Source organism: Gymnogyps californianus, chromosome 4, assembly GCF_018139145.2.
Source record: "Gymnogyps californianus isolate 813 chromosome 4, ASM1813914v2, whole genome shotgun sequence".
NCBI classification, from domain to species: domain Eukaryota; kingdom Metazoa; phylum Chordata; class Aves; order Accipitriformes; family Cathartidae; genus Gymnogyps; species Gymnogyps californianus.
The window spans coordinates 83,536,634-83,560,277 of record NC_059474.1 but is presented as its reverse complement, the minus strand read 5'-3'; the positions used below and the strand labels follow the sequence as shown (position 1 = coordinate 83,560,277).

At 48.0% G+C, this 23,644-nt stretch overlaps 1 protein-coding gene across 1 annotated transcript in view; it reads right to left on the bottom strand.

The window, feature by feature from the left end:
• Positions 1-396: 396 nt before the first annotated feature.
• The window catches only part of SLC4A4 (solute carrier family 4 member 4), a 190,909-nt gene continuing 167,661 nt past the window's right edge, over positions 397-23,644 (bottom strand). Inside the window, exons 18-27 of the mRNA XM_050896615.1 lie at positions 23,223-23,336; positions 22,709-22,870; positions 17,664-17,842; positions 16,209-16,281; positions 12,588-12,656; positions 10,730-10,903; positions 8,033-8,194; positions 3,783-3,879; positions 1,719-1,798; positions 397-447 (exon numbers count right to left, since the gene is read on the bottom strand). Of these exons, the coding sequence (XP_050752572.1) occupies positions 1,755-1,798; positions 3,783-3,879; positions 8,033-8,194; positions 10,730-10,903; positions 12,588-12,656; positions 16,209-16,281; positions 17,664-17,842; positions 22,709-22,870; positions 23,223-23,336 (1,074 nt within the window). The 3' untranslated portion in view covers positions 397-447; positions 1,719-1,754. The remainder of the gene's footprint in view (positions 448-1,718; positions 1,799-3,782; positions 3,880-8,032; positions 8,195-10,729; positions 10,904-12,587; positions 12,657-16,208; positions 16,282-17,663; positions 17,843-22,708; positions 22,871-23,222; positions 23,337-23,644) is intronic.

Below are 23,644 nucleotides of genomic sequence, written 5' to 3'. Positions count from 1 at the left end.
GCCAGACGACAAACAGACAAACGCACACACACTGATTCACAACTAAAGTAATGCCAGCTCCCCTGACGTGTCCCACGGGTACGATACGATATCCTTAATACTTCTGCCCTCTGCTTGCAACCGAGAGAGATGCGCGCGCGGCGAAGCGAGAGAGAAGGCCAAAGGAGTCTTGGTCAGCGAGGGAAAGCGGGGTGAGGAGGGATCGGAGGGGGTCTGCGGGGGCAAGGGTGGAAGGGCAGCGCGGGACGGCTCATTCACCTATGCAGGCGGGGAGCAGAGAGCATTTTGATATTTGGCTAGTGACAAAATAAATTCCACAGAAGATTTAACAGACAGACAAATTACAAAGTAGTTTCTGTTCCCTTGCTCCTCCAGAAATAACCATTGTCTTCAGGCTCAAGTTCTATTCTAATTTGAGGCACAACTTTCACTGGAGTTCGTGGAGGGCTGCGAAGAAAAAGAAAGACAAGGTAAGCGTGGGGACTACCTCCAGGCTTCTCGGCCGTTCTTAACGTGGTCTGCCGTGCTCAGGACTTCTGCTAGCACAGCTTCCCAGTGACTGAATCCTGGGGGGGGAAAAAAAAAAATCATCTACAACTTGCGAGAGAAAACCAGCATTTTACAAACAAAACAGAGGGGCGACCGGCATACACTGGGAAAACTGTCGATCCTGGGACTTACTGGGACACCCAACAGTGACACATCTAGAAACGGAACAAATGCTCGACTCCCAGTATCAGTTCCTTGCATTAGCTCATACAATACAGCTTTCTGAAACTGGGAGCATACAGATACCAAGTAAATAACCTTGGCAGGCAGTGGTAATATACGGCTGGTCTTAAGATAAGGCCCGTACATCACATAAGGTAATTTTAATGACTTGGTCTAAACACTGCTCGTGTCAGGAGGTAAAACTGCCGATTTCATTGACTGAGGAGCTCCAAGTATCCGGCCCTCGTGCTTCACGCCAAGCTGCGGCAACGCTCGTCAACCGCCTTTGAAATAAGCTGGTTGTAGCCATTGAGATTCATTTCGCACCCTCTCTGACACCTGGAAGCGTAGATACTTCTGTGACATTTCAGAGTACTATTGCTGCCTTGGTCGAAATCCGACTCGTGGCGCGGGGAGGTCCACGGTGGTCCCAAGGGGCTGAGCCGGGGCTGAGCTCTGAGAAATTGTTACTTAACTCTTCCTTGCTGCAATTTAAGGTTGTTATTTACTCTTATTTTCCACCACAGACAAGGGAAAATGGATTACTTCCTCTTTGCAACATCCTGTTACATGACCGAAGGAAAGCGCAACAGCAATTTTCTCTCACTGTCTCTCTTTTTTTTCTTTTTTTTAAGAGGCTAAACAATCCCCATTAATTTAGTTTTTCCCCCGTAGACGTGTTTTCTGGACTCCTCCCAGTTGCTCCGCATCTTTCTTCTGGTTTAGACCCCAAACCAGCCACGGGTACCGCAGCTGGGGTCTAACCGAGGCCGCTGGAAGCCTCAGGCCTCCCGCGGGCTCTCCGCTCCCCATCCCAAGCACCGTAAGGCCGTGTTGGGAATCCACTTGGGATGCTGCAAGCCTAGGCAGGGAATTTTCTCAAAGTGTTTTGGGAGAGTTTCCTACAGGAGGACAGAAACTTGGCCTCGTTGACTTTCGGTCTACTGAGGGGTTGCCGAGACGCTTTTGAGGAATCATCATAACATACGGTTTTTTTGGGTGCTTACCTTGGCATGGTGTGTGACTGAAGGAAAGGAATTGTATCAGCACGACGTATGGCGTTCAAGGAATGTTGGTGGTTTTTCTCCTGTCGAGGAGGGAAGAAAATCTTGTTTGTCATTGCCTGCAGCCCTGATGGCTTCTCAAGCCCAGCCTCAGTTTCTCCAGTATACCCTCATCTATCGGGCAATGCTTATTTACTGCTGCCTGCCTGCCAGATGAATTTCACAGCTTGTAAATAAAAATACCTCATTTCTCTCTCTCTCCTCCGAGATAAAAACCCCTTGAACTGCCAACAGGACCAAAAGACTCGTTTCCCCAGACTTTCACCGCCTTTAGGTCTCGACACTTACCTTTCATCTACACCTCTTTAGTTACCCTGTGCTCCTCACTGTCGCACCCAAACTCCTGGCCAGAAAATGGGTGGCTTGTTGCCTGTGACGGCTTTCCTTTCCTGACCCAGCGTAGGGAAGCGTACTCTCTGTTAATAACAATCCTACTCTTGCTAGGGCTGAAGGAAAGCTAATGTTAGTAGTATTATTAATAATATACTTTGAATCGCAGAGCACAGTTATATTCAAGGACAACACCACAGCGCTGCTGGATTCCAGCTGCTTTTTCTAGTCCAAGGGCCGGATTTTTTTAAATTTTTCTTTTGTTTCTAATTAAAAAACAGCAAATCAGTTACTGGATTATAAAAATGTCCAAATACGCAACCGAGCTCCTGCTCGGCTCATGGGGGATTTACCCCGCGTTGTCTCAAAGGGCATTCCAACAAACAGGTCTGCGGCAGAATTAACTTTTCCTTAACTATTTCAAGCCTTAAAGATGTTGAAAACAGCGCGGGTCACAAACAGATCACAAAATCCTGCGTAACAACATTTAGGATGCAATTTGTTTGTAGCACATCAGGGCGTTTTCACAGAAAAATGAGGAGGATCTGTTCGCTCGTCCGAGGCTGTTTTCGCTCCTTATCAGCAAAACACTGAGAATATCTAAATAGTCAGGGAAACGCCTCTTTCTCTTTGGCTTTGTTTTACAATGCCGACCTCTAAGTGTTCCTGCATCTAAAAACCAGAGAGCAATGCTTAGGATTGCCTAAGGTATCTAAATGCCACCAAAAGGCAAGGGACTTGGGTACCGGCTCTTAAACGACAGTTTAAGGATCTAAAGATCTGTGGGTTTAGGTCCTACTCCTAGAAATCACCAGCCTGGCAGCAGTACTAATTTACTACCATCATTCGTATCTCTCCCCTCCCGTCTCACGACAAAACAGCATATTTATCTCCAGATGGCACCCATCGCTCACAGTATTTTAAAAAGTCAGCGCAAAGGCAAAAAAGCTAAGGTCGGCTGTTACTCCCGATTCCTCCCTTAAAAGACTACAACATGAGAAGTGCAAATGACTGAAAATGAAGATGGTAATAATCGATTACAGATATTAACGTAAGCAAGTAAAAAGAAACAGAATAGCACAAAAGCAAATCACCTAAGAAGGGAAATACGTTAATGGTCAACTGATCACTGCCTTGTCAGTTTAATGCGCAATGCGGATCAATGACACGCTTAATTACTCTTTTAAGCGCTGATTTTTGCAACTGCTTGGCACCTAAGGAAACAAACAGTAATGGGACAGCGATGCAGTTTAGACATGCTGCAAATCCAGAACACGAGGCTCAGAGGGAAAAAAAAAAATATAAATCAAACCATCAGCAGAGTTAACACAACACGGGAAAGGTCAGAAAAAGAGAGGAGGAGAGAGTGAGTGGCCAAGAGACCTGTTAGTAGCTGGATAAAAGCGCTTAAGCTGGAGGCACCAGAAGGAACAACATCGATTTTGTAACGAGCAAAGAAAAAAAGCTCATAAAACCAAAATCTGCCATAAATCAGAGGCCTGGAAATTAAAAAAGAGAAAAAAAACCCAACCAAACAAGAAAAAGCACTTCTCAAGTTACAGGAAAGGGTGGTTTTGTTGTTTTTTTTCTTTTAAATATCACTCTAAATATATATATATATATTTTTGTATTGCAACTCAGAGTCAAGCAGGCATGCAAGAGGTTAGTTCTACTCACTGTCGGCAGGTTTGCTATCACTTAGGAAAGGTTCCTGCTCCATGATGTCCATTGGTATTTTAATACTTGGGACTTTTTCTGAGTAGGGGCAGTCAGACTGTGAAAGAAACGTGTAAAAGGTCTTAGAATATTTTCACTGCTCGCTCTCTTATCGTCTCCCACAAATTAAAATTATCCTTCATACAGTTTCTGTAGGAATGAGGAAAAGAAAAGAAGGAAAAATAAAAAAGCATCGCCCAGCTTAGTTGCCTGCTGGTTTCCACTGGTTCCCCACTGCACCCCACTTTCCCTCTTCCTTCACACTACGAGAGTAAAACAGACTGAAAGAATAATCGTGTGTAATCGTTATCGTCCCCCTTCCCCACCTCACCAGCTCCTTTGCCACCAGCTGAATAAGACACCGTCCACTTCAGCTTGGAGTTGGCTGCGGGAAATACAGACGAAAAATGCATTCGTAGGCACAAATCGCAGGGCCTTGCTTCTGTGAAAGCTCATCGAAACCTTTTATCCTGCTGCGATTTCTGTAAAACCCCTTTTTTCTTCCCAATTGCTCGACGAGGACGAGGGCCAGACACGACATGGCAGAGGTTCCTTAAGCTGGACTGTCTCCGCTCCCCCTTTAATTTACGTCGAGTCAAACCCAGTCTCAATTACACCTCTATTTACAGTAAAATAGTTCATCAAATCCAGGGCCCTGGTAAGAATTCGGTACTCCCAGCCAGGAGAAACAGCAAACCGGTCAAGAAGAGGCACAAGGGCAGAGAAAAGCTGTACAGGGGGTCCCCCGGAGTTTGGGTACCAGCACGATTTATAGCCCACCGGCTTCACTAATCCACCTGCTTATGCTTAGTAGAAGGTACTTGGCATTATTTTGCTTTTTTGAAAGGAAAGTAAGTTCTCATAACCAAGGCAAGGCTGATATTGCATAACTTGGCAAAGGAAGTAAGGTGACATTTGCCAGAAACGTTAACACATCTTTGTTCCTGGAGAGAACTAGACGCAGCACCAAGCATAGCGCTGGGAGGGAGGGAGGGAGGGAAGGAGACCTTCAAGTGAGGGCAGGAAAACATTACAGAGGCCAGAGAATCGCTCTTCCTGGATTATGATTATATTTTTTTTTATATTATTTTTTAACATAACCGACATCCAGTGCAGTATTTCATACTCCAATAGCAAAACGTTTCCTCTGGAGCGTTTTTACGAGGCTGAGGGATAAGCATAGCTCAAATAAAGATGATCCTGCAGACAAGCACTGAGGCAATAAAGCCGTCCCAAAATCCCCATCCGTTTGGGGCCACGCTGCAAGCAGAGCGTACGAGCTGAGTAACCTCTCCAACATATCACCATTTCAGTGCTGATAAATAAATACAAGAGGTCTGTGGAACGGCAATGCTGACGCTCAGGGTCTACTTTAAACTTGACCATCTAAAACGAACAGAGAGACAGAGACAGTACCTGCAGTCGGCAAAAATGGCCCGAAGGGGCGAAGAGACCATTACACAGCACTTCTGACTCTGAAACTAAATATACGGGCCCAAGATTTTTAAAAAAAACCCAACTGTCTGGCCTTTCTGGGATCATACATTTTTTGACATAAAATCGGAGCGAAAACCAAGGCGCTTGAGTTTTCATGAGGCAAATGCAGCAATTAGTTGCACTGATTCATACTTTGTAAAGACAGGCTGGAGGGAAAAATGGCGGGGTTACCGAAAATCTTTCTTTGCAGCTCCTTTTTCGCTGCCCTTGATTGCTAGCAAAGCCCCAGTGAGAACTTTAGGTGAGTCCTAACTAGTGCCGAGAGCGGTCTCCACTAATGCCGGGTTTTGCCGTACTCATCCATCCAACACCCCTTGCCCTAGCAACGCCCAGCAATTCTCTTTGCTGAACTCCGGTCGGCGTACTGCCCGCCAAATCCCACAGGACTAACTTTGTGGGGGCGTATTTCTGGAAGGGAAAAGGTGAAAATAATCAAACCACTAACACCAAGTGCTTTACGTTCAGGAAGCTGGTAAAAGCGAGTGCTGAAAAAAACCCAAGAAGAGTTAAGAACCAACATCTTGCATAAATTCTCTTACCCATTAGATCAATTACTGTACCTGAAATTCATGAAAAGCCTGAGAAGAGAGGAGATAGCTTAAAACATGCCGGAGATACGGGAGCCAGGGCTCAGGATACGACGCTGCTGGATTCAAATCAGTCAAGAGGAGGGGACGGAGTCAAACCTTTGCTGACTATTGCCTACATACATTTCTCTCATTTCGGTTTGCACAAAGTGTTCTGCTGCAGGCAACCCTCGCCCTCGGGCTCCCAGGAATTGGCGGAACGATGGGAAAGGGGAGCTTGCCGTCTGAAATAAGGGCCGCTCTTCCCAGCTGGGATTCAGCTCGATGTAACAAGGCGTGGATCCAGGCTACCTCCTCCAACGCTGCACCCTCACCTAGGAAATCCCCAGTTTTGTCTCTTGCGGCGCACATGCTCTACTTTAGACAGCATATATTCTTTATAGAAAGGTGTTTGCATATTTTCTCATCGGAACAGCCTGACTTTGTTGCCTCTAACGCCGATCTGCAGAAGTGTTCTATAGCTCTCACATAAAGGACTCGGGTTCTAGCTCGTCCTCCACCAGGACCGAGGTTGCCTTTTCTGTCCTCCCAACCTTGAGCAAGATCAGGCGTCAGGATGGTCTGGGGAAACTCCTGGAGCTGCCCTTTTCCTCTTGAAGACACCAGATGGATTATCTAACCCACAAGGAGGGCTGATTTGGTAGATCTGCTCAGTGCAGAAAGGACGCAGACGACACCCAGCAGCAACCCTCCAAACACACACAGTGAGGCACAACCACCCCGACAGCACCCGTGACCCTCCGGGTTTGGTGGCAGCGGTGCCACTTGCAGGCTTTCCCGCAAGAAGCTCTGCCGGCAGACACCCTGACCCGGCAGCTGCTTCTCGGGGAGGTCGCCGCTACCCACTTCATTCCTATCAACTGAGGAGGCCGGGGGAGCGAGCGGACCCACGACCGGTGCCGCTGCCGCTCTGCCGGCCCCGCACCAGGCTCCAGTTCAAAACTTGGAGGCTGCAGGTCAGTGACCTGGGCAGAAGCGCTCGCTCGAGAAAGGGCCCGTTGACTTTTCCTCCTCCCAGAGTGCGATTCCCTTCTCATTTGTTTCTCCTGCCGTGTTAAAACGGGATTTCCTTCCAGCTTCAGGTGATCTTCCCTCTTCTGCCTACATCATAGGAAAAGCCCTTCTTCACGAACCCTGGACGGTTACACGAGCAGAACAAGTGACACTGTGCTTAATACTCTCCACGTAGCCTAAAATTATTAAAGCCTAGCTCCCTTTTCACATTGCAAAAGGTAACGCTCATCGAGGCAGCCAGCTCTGCAAAGGCAGTTCACGCTTGCTGTACAAAGTACTAAATAACCAGTGTGTTTAGCACTTCTATGTAAATTTATAGGATTTGAGTTCGTGCTAGACCTGGCTAGGAGAATGTTTAAAGGCACGAGGACTACATTTCTTCTTATTATACATACAGTAAAAAATAGAACACTCTAAGGCACGTGGATCTGGTCTAGTCGGGTCACCGCACTCACTAACGACATAAGCAGCTATGTTTCGCTATTTTCGGGCACGCTGCAACCTGAGGTAGGACCACAGAATATAGTGCAGAAGGGCATGTACGCCTTGAAAATATTTAGGTCATGAGTATGATCAACAGAGAGCAGTCTTTCCTGCAATATGATAAGTCACATCTTTTTGTGCTTTTAAAAAGAGCGATTAAAAAAAAAAATATCAAAAAAGAAAACCAGAATACATTCAGAAGTAACAGAGCTGCTGGCGAAAACCATTCTCCTGCTAAAATGTAAAAGACAGTGACGGGGGAGAAAGGCGGAGGAGGGAAAGATGAACGAGGCAGGGTGAGGAAAAGCATTCTAGTAAAGGGCATGACATCTCAGCAGGTATCTAGTGCTCTGGTGGAAAGTGTGACTTCATTCTTGGCCACGCAAGTACCACCTACCACAGGCTGGTGACGTCTGGAAAAGGGAAGGCAATGCAGAAAAGAAGTTTTGGTTGGGGCTGATTTGCTGCAGCAGCAAAAGACTGAGCTGGACGGCTTCAAAAAAGGCTGGGAAATCCCCAGCCCCAGAGCTGGGGAGGGGCACGGACCGTCCCCCGGGATTAGCACGGACCGTCCCCCGGGATTAGCTAGCTAGAAACGAGTAATTTGACAAGAGCAGAAAAGCTCCTTACATCATCATTGTCACTGTCCACACTGCCCTTCTTCTTTTTCTTCTTCTTCTCGTCCTCTTTCTTTTTCTTGTCCTTTTCTGGAATGACGTCGTCAAGAAAGCTTAAGTCGTGCTGGGAGAAGAGGTAGTCCATGGCTTTTCTGACTGCTACGAGTGCCAGGATCTGAAAAGGCAGAGAGGGACTTCTCAGTCACGGTTTACCTTTAATTGGGAACTCTCTGCGCATTCCTCTTGATGCGGCTTCTTAATCCCACACGCTTTAATTCTGGTTGTGAATGAACATACAGAGAACAAGGTGAACACCTGGGATATCTCTGTCAACTTGCAAGTCCGAACTGCGACGGCTTCACGTCAGAATAAACAGGAGCAACGTACGGAAAAAAAGTATGTAATCACTTAATACTCCCGTAGAGACAAAGGTCATCTTTAACATCCAACTGACAGGCATCAGGCAAAATAATAAAGAGACAAAAAAATAAGTATTTTCATTTATTTTGGGATTCAGCCTACATATGCAGGTTCACGGGGGCAGCCTGAGTAATTGTCTTTACTTTTTCCTCCCCACTTGCCCAGATGTAAGAACTCTTTAGAAATTAGACAAGGGCCAAACTGCGCCCTCAGAGTTCGCAGAATAAAGTGTACTAGGATTGCGGCTGCATGAAACCGGAGGAAAAGCTTTTTCTGGGCAAGACTGCAATCAAAGGCACTGGGAGAAAAAGAAGGGACGTGTTTGAAATAGGCGTTTACATCGACGCTGGGTTTAACACCACCACCAGATGCCTACCAAGATCGCATGTACGCTTTACCAAAGGGTACACCGACAGACCGAAAGCTCGACTTTGGCTACTAAAAGATACAACCCGTTCCCAACAACTGAAGAGACTGCCTTTAAGACAAAGAGTTTGTTCCGAGCAATGACGATCAACGGCACAAACAATTCCTAGGAAAGGATCTCGAGCTTTGACTTGCGTAACTTGAGACACAATTACAGAAGTGAGAAATTACTCAGGGGGTGGAAAGATGCCGTGTAGACACCCATGATTATCCCATTATGAATTACTTCTGTATTAAAAGTGCTTTTCCTTCAAATAAACAGAGGTTTGGCTATTGGCCGGATCTTTACAAATTGGAAGCCTACAGTCTTTTTGTTCATGAGTGCAAATAATTGAGGTTTTGTCATCGGATCCAGCTACATCCAAGCTGTGACTGCACCTTCACCGAGTTTGCACCATTATAACAAACTGCAGCAGACTTAGGGTTCACTCGGATTCTCTCTATGATGGGCAAAGAGAAAGACTGTCCAGATCTTAGATCCAGCTTTCAACAGCAGTACAACACAGCCACGAAAATGCAATGGAACGGCGTGTCAGCGGGAACGGCTGATTTTTAACACCTTTACATATGAGCATGTGTCCCAGCAAGAACATTTGGAGGGTTTTTTTTTTACTTGCATCATCTTTTCTCTCCTCATTTCACCAGCGTCAGAGAACAAACGCTTGTCCTTGTTCTGTTTTCTGCCTCCCCTCCTTCTCTCCCTTAAATAAACACCGCAGTCCGTAACTGCACCCGCAACTGAAATTGTACTTGTCCGTAAAGCTGAAACGAGGTGACGTTGGGCCCAGATTTCTTAAAGGAGTTTCATAAAGCTTTGACTTTGCAGCAGCCCGATCCATCTCCGAGCCAGAGACCAGACTTGGCAGAATCTCTGTGCGTGGAGCTACGGTCCCATTGGATCCACACTCGATCCATTTGGCCCTACGGCCACCTTCCTCCCAACTGTTCCAGCTGAGCTACCACGGAGGTGGGAGAAGGATCTATTCCGGGCTCCCTCATTTAGGATCCACGGTCACAGGTTTCGATGCCTGAGGCGAAGGGTACATATAAACTCCCCTTAACACTTGTTTGGTTTTTATTTGGTATAAGTGCCTCATTGAGTCTATAGCTCTAGTAATAATCTAAATGCACAGAAAGATGTTTCACTACTCCCCTTCCTTGTTGTAGACATACTATATCTGACTGACTGCACAGTGTATATTTAAGAAACAGTTCTTCTGTGTGATGAGCATTTTATCTCTCAACATCCAAAACAAATTTTAACATGATTCTGATATGCATTATTAGAAAGAGGACATGCATCCTACAAACTTACGTATCATCCTCCGATGAGAAACACATGGATCGACATTATTGTCCTTTTCCTCAAGTTCAAGGAAAACGACATTCTTTTTTTTGCTCTTGATTTAGCTAATCCTTTCCCTCCTTTTGGCACACCTGCTAGCAGGGAGCCTCCTTGTCGCTTCTGTCAATTTGTGCTCTTCAAAAGCAAGGGAGGCGTTTTCTGTACGGTAATTAGCGTGGACTAAAAAAGGAAAACTATGCACCTCTCATTCGTTCACGCAGCTCAAGGAGAAAACATGGCAAATCTAACCTTGGCAGCCAGGAACGGTCAAAACTAACTACACCTTTCTGGAAAAAAATTAACTTTCCAGGCTCATTTTCCTCCAGAGAATTTATGTAAAGGCAGCCACGGCAACACTGACCCCGTGCAGTCTTACATCAGTGCCACGAATGGAGGCAGAGCCCCGAGCTAGGGATTTGACAGGGAGAGGTTGCATTTGCCTGTTTATGGGAGGGTATGACCGTGCGTGGAAGGCGCAAGGCTGCGAAAGGGAGGGATGCGAAGGAGGACGTCGCCTACCATGACAGGGAATATGATAGCAGCCACGGTCGACTTGAGGATCCAGAGGAGGGCCAGGCACACCACCTGCAGGAAGGTGAAGAGATGGACCCTGCGCAGCGGGACGTGGCGCAGGTAGATAAAGTCAGGCTGGTGTTTTAGAGGCATCAAGAGCAGCTTCAGACGATCCATGAACTGGAAAGGAAAAGAAACGGACATTTAAATGAAACCCAGGACACGCAGGAAAGAGATACAAAAGCATTATTCTGCGATGAAGTGTGACCTCGCGTCAGCTTGCTTTCCTGCCATAAAAGAAACCCAGTAGAAAACCCAGCACAGCTCCTCTATCCTGACTGACTTGTGCTTAACGCAGGGTGGGCTAAACACGCTAACTCGGTTGTCTCAAGTGAAGGTCCTAGGTCTGCACTACCTTCGGCAGCTAAGCAGAGACCCAGGAGCGAAGCACCTCTCAAAGCAAGGCCTTGAGGTGCCTTTATTTTAAGGAGCAGGACTCCATGTGCTCTGGTGATCAGCGCGTAAACCCAGGAAGGAAGGCGTCGGTGGACATCGCTCCGCCAGCTTCAAAAGAATGGGCCTGATCTGCTGCGGCTGTGGACACAGGGAATTTTCTCTTGAAGGGAACACTTCATTACCCACAAAACAGAGAAAACAAAAATGAATGCCCAAACTGCGGTCAGCATCAAACTCTGGGTGGCTTCTGCCGCCCTCCCCTGCCCCGCTCCTGCCAAGGAAAGACATTCAGCATTTAAAAACAATGCTTTTTTTTTTCCCCCCCCCAAAATAAATTGGGAGCAGAGGTCAACAGAGGTGAGGGCAGACGTCACATTACCAGAGAACAGAAAGGCACCTAACTGAAGAGTGAGGAAGACAGGCAGCTTTTCCGGCAGCGCCCCTTGCCCCGTGCTGGACCGGATGGACTTGGAGTTAAACCAAAATGGGGACTTCTCATCGAGTGAAAAACATCCTTGATGGGGGGAAAACAAGCTGCCCAGTCCCCTGACCACCTGGGCCGGGAAGCAGGGGAAATCCTCTCCAGGAGGACCAAACCCAAGGCGAACATTACAATCCCCTCGTTGTCCCCTGCCCGAACGCGGGCTTGCTGCCCGCTGCTGAGACCAGATTGATCTCACACCAGTGAATGAAAGCCGGGGCCGTTTTAAAGAATACCCAAGGAAATTCCCATGGCGCTCACAGAACAGGCAGTCTTTTCCCGTTAGAGCACAACCAAGGGCTAAAAAGAAAGGCCGCAATTAACAGGGTGCCAGAAAGCAACAAAACCACTTCCAGCTTCCTAGGGCCAATTACAGACGCTGCGCTGTGAGAAAGGCTCCTTACGTAATATTTCCTCAACGACAAAGAAAGGGGCTTGGCTTCCCTTCCCCGGCAAACAGCAATGTTCCCGCTCGTTAACGTTGCGGAACAACCCCGCCGCCATCAATCACCTCCCCTTGTTTTCCGTCCGTCTGCGACGGACGCCCCGGCAGAGGACCCGAAGCATCCCGGGAGCGAGCCTGGGGCCTCTGCAAGCGTACGCTGCCCTCGGCGTCGCTGAGCTGGGCCGGGGAGGGGGGGGAAAATGGACGCCGGGGTCTTCACAAAGCACCCACTGTCGCTTACAGGGCCCAGCCTTGGCTGCTCTCCCGCTGAGCGGATCGCTCTCCCCTTTGGTCTCAATCTCAGGGCAGGCAGCTTGCGGCAATGTTTGTAAACAGTTGCTACCCTGGCCCCGGGGTTTCTTGGGAAGGAAAAGGAGGCGGTGAAGGAGAAGGGAAAGGTCGGAGGGTTGTGAAAGAAACCCCGTGCCGGTTAATTGATTGCTATCTTCTGGAGTCTGCTCCCGGCCGCTGGAAGGACTCACCTGCACGCCATTGAGGGAAGCGACACCCATGTAGAGGAAGACGCCGTAGAGCACAGGCATGGGAATGAACTGCGGGGGAAGAGCAGGAGAAACCGAGTGAGCAACCTTCCCGTACACAACGCACCGTTAACACGCGGGGGGGGACATAATTCCTAGCCTGTGATCAACTCAGAGTGCACCTGCGAGCGGATGATGCAGAGTAATAAAGCAAGCAATCCTTCCGCTGTGTTTTGAGAGCCGCAAGAACACTTGTGCAGTCCCTGGAGGGCTGAGGAGCCGAACGAGCCCTGGGCTCTCCCATTTCACTGGGACTTGGACATGTCTCCAAGAACCAAAGGGAATGAGGCCAGCCAGTGCCAGTCAGTCAGCAAATTAAAGAAGAGGCGAGGTAAACGTGTTCCAGTAAGCTTCAAACTGCTTTTCACCTCTTGGTTTCTGGTGAGACTAGAAGCAGAAGGTAGAGAAGAAGAAAAGGCAGCATGATCCTCTGGTATGTCCGGCTCAGTAAGCCGTGGAAATCCATCCAGAAAGGCTCTTCTCTTGAGTCCCACCTCAGCGATGACAGTCATGCCAACCAAATCTCTGACCGCTCCATCTTTCACTCACATTAATCCATAACGATTCACAAATACAGGACCGTGACTTACTTCCTTCACTGCCACGAACCGGCCTTTCAAACATCAATTTCTGCTCCCTCAAGTGCTAAGCGCTGCCCATTCCTCCATCACTGGTCCTGCCATCGGGGACATCTTCCTTCGGAAGCGAGGAAGGCGCATGCTAACAACACACACGCTCCCCAGAACGAATATCTGTCCCTCCGACCTGAAGCACAAAGCTTTCCTCTACGGCAAAAGCCACCGCGCGGCTGCCAAGAAGGGGAAAGGGCTCCTCGGCCCCACAACAAAACTGCACGCAGCCAGCGTGGCGTGACGTGAACGGGAGTACTTGGGCCCAAACCACAGGCAGGAGCTGAAAAACGGCCTTTGTGTGATTTATTTGAACCCAAGAAGGACGGGAAGAGCTCGGCCGCCGTCACCGAAGGAAAGCCTTCGTGCAGCGAGGGGTGGCTGCCACTGACCGGCAGCCGCAGTACGGCCAAGGCTCCCACGCAACCCACGGCCGGCAGTGCTGCTGCAGGAACGTTTGTCTTCCAACCTGTGCGTGCAACTCATCACAGAGGCAAATAACACGGCAGTTATTCAGTGTTTTATCGTATTCCCCACCACATTATTCATCGTTTTCTGGGTCAGAAACATAGTGCCACGCACATATCCCTGGAGGCCTCGATCCCCAATGCATGCATTTCACTTGGGGCACATGAGCACCAAAGTCACCAGGCCACGTGCCATCCGAGACCAAAGCTTCCCTGCCCGCATTTTTCCCTTCTCTCCCCTGAGTCTCATTCCCTATCACCTCTTGCGAGCACCCCGATTGCTAATTCGTCCTTCTGTTGGATTTATTTGTTTCCTTGAGTGAGCTGCGTTGGTATTTCACATTAAAAGCCAAATGTTTTTTTCTGCAGCCTGGGTTCAGCAGTCTGCCATCACTGTGCGCTGTCGCAGGGAGGGATGGGGAGCCAGCGTGTGGTTCACGTAGCTGTGGGTGCCCAAGGGATTCAAAGCCCTCGCTGGATCTGAGGGATTTGACGAGACAAGATAGTATCTCCTCCGGCAAGCTGGGTAGAAGGCTTTCAGAGTTTAGCTTTCTAGTTCATTTACACTGCTCTCTTTCCCTCCCCTTCTATTTCTTTCTGTTTTTCAAAAAAAAAAAAAAAAGAAAGAAAGAAAAATGTCCAAATATTATTTCACCATCCCACGATAATTAATCCTGTAAATCATCCCTAGGTGAAACGTCAGTACGCTACCCTGCAGAGTAGCAAGTGGCGCTTTCATTTTGGAAGACTTTCTTTTGGCAAAGTATTCACTAACTACGGGGTTGCTGGCTTAGGCACTCCGAGCAAACCTGTTGCTAGCCAACAGAATTAAAAATGTATTTATAGGAAAGTGCCTGTCATTCTCCTAGCAGGGCCGAGGATGTTTCTGTGGAGATCTGCCATAACTGAGCAGAAACATCAGTGACGTCCAAAACCAGCACAAACACCGCAGAACGCACAAAACCCAAAGATAAGATTATCCTGTGGAGTGCCTGTTTTATTGAATTTGGGATCGTTAGCGTTCAGTTGGCCGCTGGCATGAGACGACTTAAATGTTCTGCAGTGCATTTAGCAAAGCAGTTCTCTCGAGCAGGAGACCCTGCCACTGGAGTTTGTTAAAGGTCCTGAAACGCTGCCAGGTACTTCTCGCTGGCACGTGGGCGAGGAGCGTGCCGATTTATCCTCAGGCGTCCTCCCGCGAGGACCTTCCCCATACGCGTTCTTAGGGGAAGCAAAGACAGATAATTAATGAATGAAGCAATAACAGGGGAAATAATAGACCCCAGGGGAATAGAGGAAGAGAGATCTTGCAGGGAAAGGTCACATGAACTAACAAACAGAATTATTACAATCAGGCATTAAATTAAGGGCACGGAAATGCCTGTTTGTGCAGAGGAGGAAACTGTTACCAAGACACAAGAAGTTGCTAGTTGTAAAAACAACCTTAGGAATCAAGAATAGGAACACACTGACTTTGTAAAGCCACTTTCTCCTCTTTATACACAGGCAGCATCGTTGCTCTCTGCCTGCCTCCTCCCCTTCAAGCTCACACCTAAACCGTGCCTCACAGCCCCCGCGGCTTCCAAACTCCTCAGGACCAAAAAACTCATTTGCCTCCTCCAGAAACGCTGCTCCAGACACCCGTCTGCTCCGTCACGGAGTTCGGACGCACGGTGCCACTGTTGCAGTACGTACATTACTGTTTTGACATCTTCTGCTCGTGCCATCGGTCTCCGGATCCACGGAGAGGGACTTCTGCAGCTGACGTCTCCTGTCGTACAGCATGCCTGCACTTGGCGCCACTTAAATCACCTTCCCCGGAGAAGGCAGTATCCTCCACAAGACACGGATAAGCAGGTTTTCCGGTTTCGTTCTACGATCTGATGACCCGCTAAGGGTGCGTTTCTCGGTGGCGACGGGCCAACAAATTTCAGGTCTTGGAAAATAGCTACCTACCTATTCGTGCGCACGCTCAGATAAATGCAAATGTACTTTTAAAACTACGTATCCATCTGTTGACTTGTGTCTTCCACACAGCCACTCTACTGCATTGCCAACCATCCTTCCATCATGCCACCAGTAGGCTCTCAAGCTTTATCCGCAAGATATTGTCCATAAAACATAGGCACAGCAGAAGTATAAGAGTGCAAAATAAAAGGAAACTTAACTTTACGCAGACACGGAAGAAAACTCTTAAAATGAAAAAAAATCACCGCCCCCAAGACCACCAGCCCTGAACTTTTGTCACTATTACGATCTAGCACGCTACGACGACGTTATTTTTTCCTTCCAAAAGGTTTGTATTTAAGCTCCCAGAAAATTGTAAAACCGCATCAGTAATTCTCGCTCATCTCTTTTTCCACACTTCCACGATGAGCTTTTTTACTAGCACAGGAACAGCCCGACAGTTGCTGTGGCCCTACTCGGGCTGTGTGAGCAGAAGGAAGCAGAAAAGGCGACGTCCTTACCTTCAGGATGGGAGCCATAAAGACAGACACACCGGTCAGAATGAAAACGATGACTCCAGTGACCCTCTGCTCCCTGAAACAAAACCACGGGGTGAGCAGGATGGCTTCGGCTTTCACTCTGGTTTTATTCCCTCTCAGAGGACTCAAAACCAACGTAAAGCCTGACAACTCGTTTTTGCAGCCACATTTGCAAAGCAGACCGGCGATGACAAGCCAACAGCATCAGGCAGGTACCTCGATCCTAACCAAACCTCATACACCTCTTTTTTTCCAACACCACATGAGTTTTTGTATGCTGCCTTAGCTCTGCTGTTTGTGGATCAACAGGGTACTGCTACTGAGTAAGGAGGAGCGTGTTTACATGTTAAACATCAGAAACCGTTAACTAGCAATCCAAATTCTCTGCACGGCAGTATTTATAGCATGCAATAGGTAATAAATCATTAGCTCTCCACTTTTAGATTAGTAGCATATTTTGAGTCCCGGTCATAGTACTCCAGCAGTTGGAGACAAATAGTCCAGGCCTTCGTGGGGTGCTGAACACGGGCCTTCGTCGGCACCCACAGCCGCTCCCGACATCCAAAACCACTTTGGCCAGTAATATTTCAGAGTACTGAAAGTCAGGCCATTAAATTTCCATTTAGTCGCCTAAACAAGCGGCCTGATTTCCAGAAGCGCTCCTATTGAAAGCACTTCAGACCACTTAATTAAGGCAACCAAATACAGAAAAAATTCCTTGATTAAGTAGAGCTGATTGCTCTAGGCATGACAGGTTTACATTTTTTACCATTATGTTTGCTAATGAATGCCTGTCTAGTTTCCATGGATAATGAAATCTGCAGTAAATTTATCTCCTTTCTCAAACACCGGAAAACCGCGTCTGATCTGGCCGAACAAACTTTCGAGGAGTTACACGGGGATTTGTCCAAGGAATTGCCAGAGACCTGCGCTGCTACAGCTCACAGCCGGGTTTGGAAATATGAAGAAAGCAGCACGAAATTCTTCGTGACAACTTTGCAGCGTCCCATGGACACCAGAGCTCGCTCTGTAAAGCTTTGGGTCTTTTGGGGTGACTTCAACGTGCGTGCCCGAAGCAGACGGAGAAACGGTCTAAGCTCCGGCGCGAAGTTTCCTTCCTTTCCTCCCTTTGCTCCCACACGTTTGCACAGGCTCTCCCCCGACTACAGGCACGCACGTTGTGCAACAGTTTTCTTCCTTTTCAAGAAGAGTATTTGCAAAAGGGCTACGCCAGATAAACTTCTAACTGGATATATCCTCTGCGGACAAAAAAAGCTGTAAGGAAGCACAGCTTTTGTGTAAATGAAGATTTACAGCAAATCTAAGAGCTATTCCCCCTGAACCTCTGCACATCTCCTGCTCGAAGCAAGACCGTTTATAGTACAACTGATCTCTGCAGGCAAACAAGGCAATTAAAGCCTTTCTCGTTTGACATACCTCACTCCCAAAAACTTGGGCTGTTCTCCAGGGGCTGAAGTTTCCGTCTCCATCTTCAAGCTGTCAATATGAGCGATGGAGATCACGGTAGCAGCAACGTACCAGGGCAGACCCATAAAGGAGCATACGATCATCAGAATGGCCACCCAGAACAAATCCAGATGATATCCAGCACCTTTCTGCGAAGGGAGACAGACAACCTTCAGCTTAATTATTCTAAATACCTATGGAATGGCCAGTTCTCTGGCCCGGGGGCAGAGGCACACCAAACAAGCAGCGTTTCCTTCTACAGCATCTTTTGGCCAACAGAAACTGTCATAAGAAATAGCAGAGTAGGACACATTGCTCCTTAAAGGATGGATCACCTGCCTCCGCGGGAAAACAGGTAAGCGTTACCGTTCTGACAAGCTCTGAAAACAATACAGTAAGCACAGGAGAGCAGCAGACTTGCAAGCAGCCTGGCAAAGGACCAAGCGCCTTGTGTACGCTATATAGCGCTTGGAGGTTGAGTTGGTAGAAGCCAAGCCCTGCGACCAGTCAAATAGCTCTTTACAGAGTTACTGGACACAGCAGACCATGAGTTAAAGACAATCAGAGCGCGCCATCTTCACCAAAAAATACTTGGCGAGATACACATTGTATCTTGTAAACAGTATAAGCAAGCTCTCAATATATATCTCTCAATATTTTTTTAATATACACACACACACATATATATATATCTTGGTTATAATGGGTTTACAGTGTTCTGAAGGCACTCAGCATTGCCTCTTAAAAACCAAAAATGAAACCCCATTGTAAAGTGCTATTTTTACAATGACATGTCCCCATTTTTTTTAACGAGGTAACACAGTGACAAGAAGTCGAACGCCCAGCACCATCCCAACCTCCTGCTGCCTCCCCGCAGCGCGTGCAAAAAACCACGACGGCCCATTTTCACAACACGAGACAGTTAGTGACGGCAGCGAGAGAGTTTGGAGAGGGCGAGCGGACGGAAGGTCGCCCGCAAAGCAGGAGAGCGGCTTGCAATGGTGAGCCGTTTGTCCTACTGCTCTGCTACGAGCGCGCAGGACTTCTTTTGACGTGGTGGGAGGCCCAGATCGGCACCTTCGTGCGCCAAGTCATCTCGCGTCTGTGTAAGCGACAGCTTGGATGCGCACAGAGCTTTAAACACCCAAACCACCCCTTAAAACCAGCCCAAAGCCTAACTTTAGTTTTAAGCAGCTGTCGTAAAGTAACTCTCAGTGTATATGAGTCAATGAAGTCTACCTGAAAGCAATCTTACAGAAATACGGTGCCTGCCTAAAGGTAACGCGTGCCATTTGCTGTCTCAGAGGGAGATCTGAACTCCTATATTTAGGATAGGAAACAACTGCGGGATCTCACAGCGGGGACTTCACAACTGGTCTGAGCCTGGCTGATCGTGCCTGGTGCTGGAGCCATCCTCCTCAACACCCAACCCTAGGCTCTCTTGGGGAAAGCAACAAGAACGGCTGATGGGCTCATACCCTATCGAAAGGAGAAAGCTGCCCTCGTTCTTTACTCCTTTTTAAAGACCGCTGATCTTCTGTTTTTTAAATCCTTTAATGAACTAACACAGAAATCCAGCAGTCACAAGTGCCAAGAGAAGAAGTGAAAAAACAGAAGAGCCACCAAAGAAAGGGATCTTCAGAAAAACACTAGACAAATCGCCGAGGTTTGCTATTTTAAAGCAGATTAACCTTTTTTTAATCCTGTTCAATTTGATTTTATTGGAAAGAACAAATGATCCGGACCTGCTTGGTGACCCAGGAGGGAAAGCAACCCAGCTCGCCTTGAACAGTCCTCATTGTTTTCCTCATACGCGCGCCGCTTACCTTGGCTGGCCGGCAGCACTGGGACGGGCGCTCAGTGACACCCTGCCAATGCTTTAGCAAGGCACTAGCCAAAAAAACCCCGTCCTTCTTTTGGCCTACAGTAGATTTTGTGCACGGAGGTGTTTTTTGGTGCAGAGTAGCAGGATCAGACTCAAGAACCCCCAATCAAACAAAAGCATGTGCTCACAACCATAACAAAGGAAGGAGGAAATAAATTTTTTATATTAAACACTACTTCGCTGGAGTGTTTATACTTTGTTACTAAAAAAAGTACACCCGGTGCTGATAGCATAACCGCGTTCAGTGCCTATACGCTGAAGAGATGAGGGGCCTCTTCTTCCTGGGGGAAGAACAGTGAGTATCTTCTTCCAGGGATGAAGAAAATGATACGTCTGCTTAGTTAGGTGCAGGAGACAGACCTAAAACTGAGACCACGTCAACGATTAGCCTGCCCCCGAGGAAGATGTGGGCACAGCGTTGAATATAGATGCTCACATCCAGATGGCAAAAAGCGATGTTGTGAGGGTTTTTTTTTTTTTAAAGCACCCCTAAGACCATCAGCCAGCACCCATCGCTGCGCCCAACAAACCTTTCCCATTCCCTGTTACTCTGACTTTCTCCTCCAGGTCAGGTTCAGGACGGTCTTAAATCACACGTCGGTTGCCTAATGTCCACAGTGACCATATGAATTGAAACCTCCTCCTCTTTTTCAAGTAAAAGCTCCATTCACATTTCCAGCAGCGCTCAATATAACTGATGAAGCAGATATCTAAATACTGACCCAGCATTCCCCATGTTTTGAGGGAGTCTTTACTCTCACGGGTTAGACCACGTGAAACGTGTCCCGTTCGCAGGAAGGGAGAGTCTTCTTTTACAGGAATTTAATATTTTTCAATAGAACTGACCGTGCAGGGAAAGAAAAAACCCTACAGGCATGAAAAACTGCATAGCGCCAGTCTGGAAAGTTTATTTAAAAAACATTACTACATCCTAGGCTGTTATATGTCAGCGGATATAAAGCTCTTCTTGAAATAACATCCAACTGTGGCTATGCCCTTGCTATGTCCCAAAGCTCTTCAGCTTATTGCTTGTATTTTACAGCACCGTAAAGCCAAGACAGCTGACATATTCGGGCCATCTTGGGCCATCCCCACCACAGGTTGGGTTCCACGGTCACCCCGGCGCCCCAAAACCTTCTTCGGAGCGGCTGACAGCCGCACCGACGGTGCCGTGCCCGCTCGGGGATGGCCGTGCCACAACGAGACCTCGTTCTGCCGATGGCTGGGAACATCCGCCAGTGATCATCTTACGTGATAAACACAGTGACAGGGGCTTGTCAGATCCAGAGAAACTTTGCCCGTTGCGGTAAGGGGAGAGAGATTTTGGCTTGGATGCAGTAACGCAGTGCTCTGCAAATTAAAATTAGGTCCTGGCTCAGGTTAAAGCAGAGCTCTTGAGCGAGGAGGCCCTTCCGAGCTCACAGCCTCTCCCCACCGCAGGCCTGAGCTCTGCAGATCCGTGCATGACCTGGGAGACCCGCTCCGGCCACCCTCGTTTTCCTTTCCACGCCGATGCATCGGATTCATAAAGTACCCCCTTATAGTTTACGACAGAAGTGCAGGAAGAAAGCTGAGCACAATCACAAAGCAACTTTCTCTGCTTAAAAACAGCAGCAGATGACAGGGAACAGGCCCGTGTCTTTGAGGGAGAAAGGTGGCAGGAGGAAAATTAGATGTTAAGAGTCGTTCGATGCTAGAGGAGAAGCTTGAGTTAGCTGGACTTGAGTCTGGGAGTAGCTTCTCTAGAGAACTAGAGTCTGTGAAGCGAACGGCCGTTTGGAAGCACCAGCACTACCAAAACCCAGCAGTTTGGCCCACCAGCTGTAAGGCAGGGAGCGACCGGAGCCTTCTGCCGGCCCAAATCATCTTCCCAAATGCCTTGTTGAAAAAAAAACGCCAGAAAGAACGTCTGCCAAGCACCCTCACGGGAAAGCATCCTATCCTTCCTAGGTGTTCCTTAACATCAGACCTGGGAACTTGTTTTAAAGGAACGAACAGTTTTGGTAGTATGGATAACCGTATTTGCTGGACGTAGTGGACAGCATGCATTTACCCTACACAAGCAAACATGCAGAATGACAGACATCAACTTTCCTCCCCAGTTTCTGACTGCGTTTCATTTAATGATTTCTCATCTCCTACTGCAAAAGCAGAGCACGCCAGATGGACAAGCAAAGTGGACAAGGGAATAACTTTATGTTTGTGGATAGACGCGCACCCTCTTTCCTTTTCTAATTCTTCAAATGGCAGAGTCTCGCAGAATAACCAAGGCAACCGACACTTCTCGGGTCAAGGCTGGTAGATTCTGAAATGAACCTCATCCAGCCCTTCACTAAGGCACACCAGTACTACTACCACGAGTAGAGCTGCAGGGGCAGCAAGGTTAAGGCGGCAGCTAGACACTGTTTACATCAGTATTCTTTACAAGACAAGCTTTGACTAGCCTATACTGACAAGCTTTCTCTGCCATTCTCAAACGCTTACAGTTGGAGAGTGAAGCTCTTGCAAGGAAAGATCAAAATACTGTAAAGGTTTTAAGAAAATTCTGGTTTTCTGTTGACATGAAAAGGGGCTTTAAACAAAAGTTCTGCCTCTCAAAGGAGGGCTGCTCTAATTTCTGCCGGCTCTAGCCACGTCTTTGCCAGACGAGCAGTGGGTAGGATGCGATGGGTCTAAGTCCTTTCCTTCCCCTAGAAGGGAAGGGGTAGCTGGCTGGTTTCGTGCAATCCGACTATTCCTGGCGCGGGACCTGTTTGTGAAGGGAAAAGGGACGAGCCATCCCAAAGCTTCTCATGTGGGAATGCTTCGGGCCCCACGACGGTGAAGCCAATTGAAATTAGTAAGCGCTTATGGAACGAGACATCGCGAGCTGGCCCTGCGCAGGGGTCCAGCCTTAGGAGGAAGGCAAATGCTGCTTGCGCAACGCTCAGGATTTTCAATCGCATCAGCGGTTCTCCTGGCAAAAACTCTACGCTAGTTAACAAAATAAATACCGTTGTTAAAGGCCAGCAATGACGTTGCTGAGGCGGCACGTACGTTCAACACTGCCACAGGCCCTCCTCCGTCTCTAGCACAGAAAGAGCACCGGGCAGCTCTCGGCACGCGTGCAAGGCACAAAGCACGCACCCACCTTGAGCTTGTGCTCCTTCCTGTTGACGATGACGGCTGTGATTTGCTGGTCCATGAAGATGAGGATAGTCACCAGCAGTGCAGGGATGGCTGCTGCCAGGTACACCCACCACGGGTTGCCTCCAAAAGGTGGGATAAACCAACCCCTCTCAGGACTGGTCGGCTTTTAAGGGCAAGGAAAAGAAAGCTTGCGTTAGAGCCGCAATATAGGAGTGACGACATCCTAAATACGCTTGTACTGCCAGCAATGGGGCTACAGGGAGGCACGTGAGGTTTGCGACAATGTCATCCTTCCCATTAACAGCAACAAAAGGTCCAAAGTATGGAGGCAGGATTTCGGAGATAAATCAGCCAACCAAAATGATGCTAATAAAAAGGATATCAGCCGAGTAAAACGGTCCTTTCCAGATAGCCGACTACTTTCCCGTTTTGAGGGCAAGTCATTCTATACAGGGCAGGTGGGTGGAGGAGGGAACCTCTTCCAAAGGGCCCCAAACAAGCTGACAATGACATACCTTGAATTCACTTGGCACGATTAGTTTTGGTGTGTCCACACCTACCAGGGCATCTATTCCACAGAAAATTAAAATGGACAAGATAATGGCGAAGTCGCTGATGAGCTTCCGGGCCTGAAACAGAAGTTGATATCATAACGGTAGCGAGCACTATGAAACACCGTTTTATCCATGCTTTAGTTTCTATGTGATGCTCCAGGCTTGCGTTCGGTGGCAATGCAAGCTCATCGTTTCTTCTTTTGTAGAAACAAAGGCGCGCATTGTCACCTCTGGTGCCGTTTGCCTAAATGTGCCTTGGTACTTCACTGCCTTGTCTGAAAGCCAAACAATTAAGTCTAAGTGGAAGTATGAAAACAAGCCTAAGGAAAAAGAAAACTGCTGTTGTAAGAAACTCCCACGTGAATCCTTCAAGGCAGTCTCAC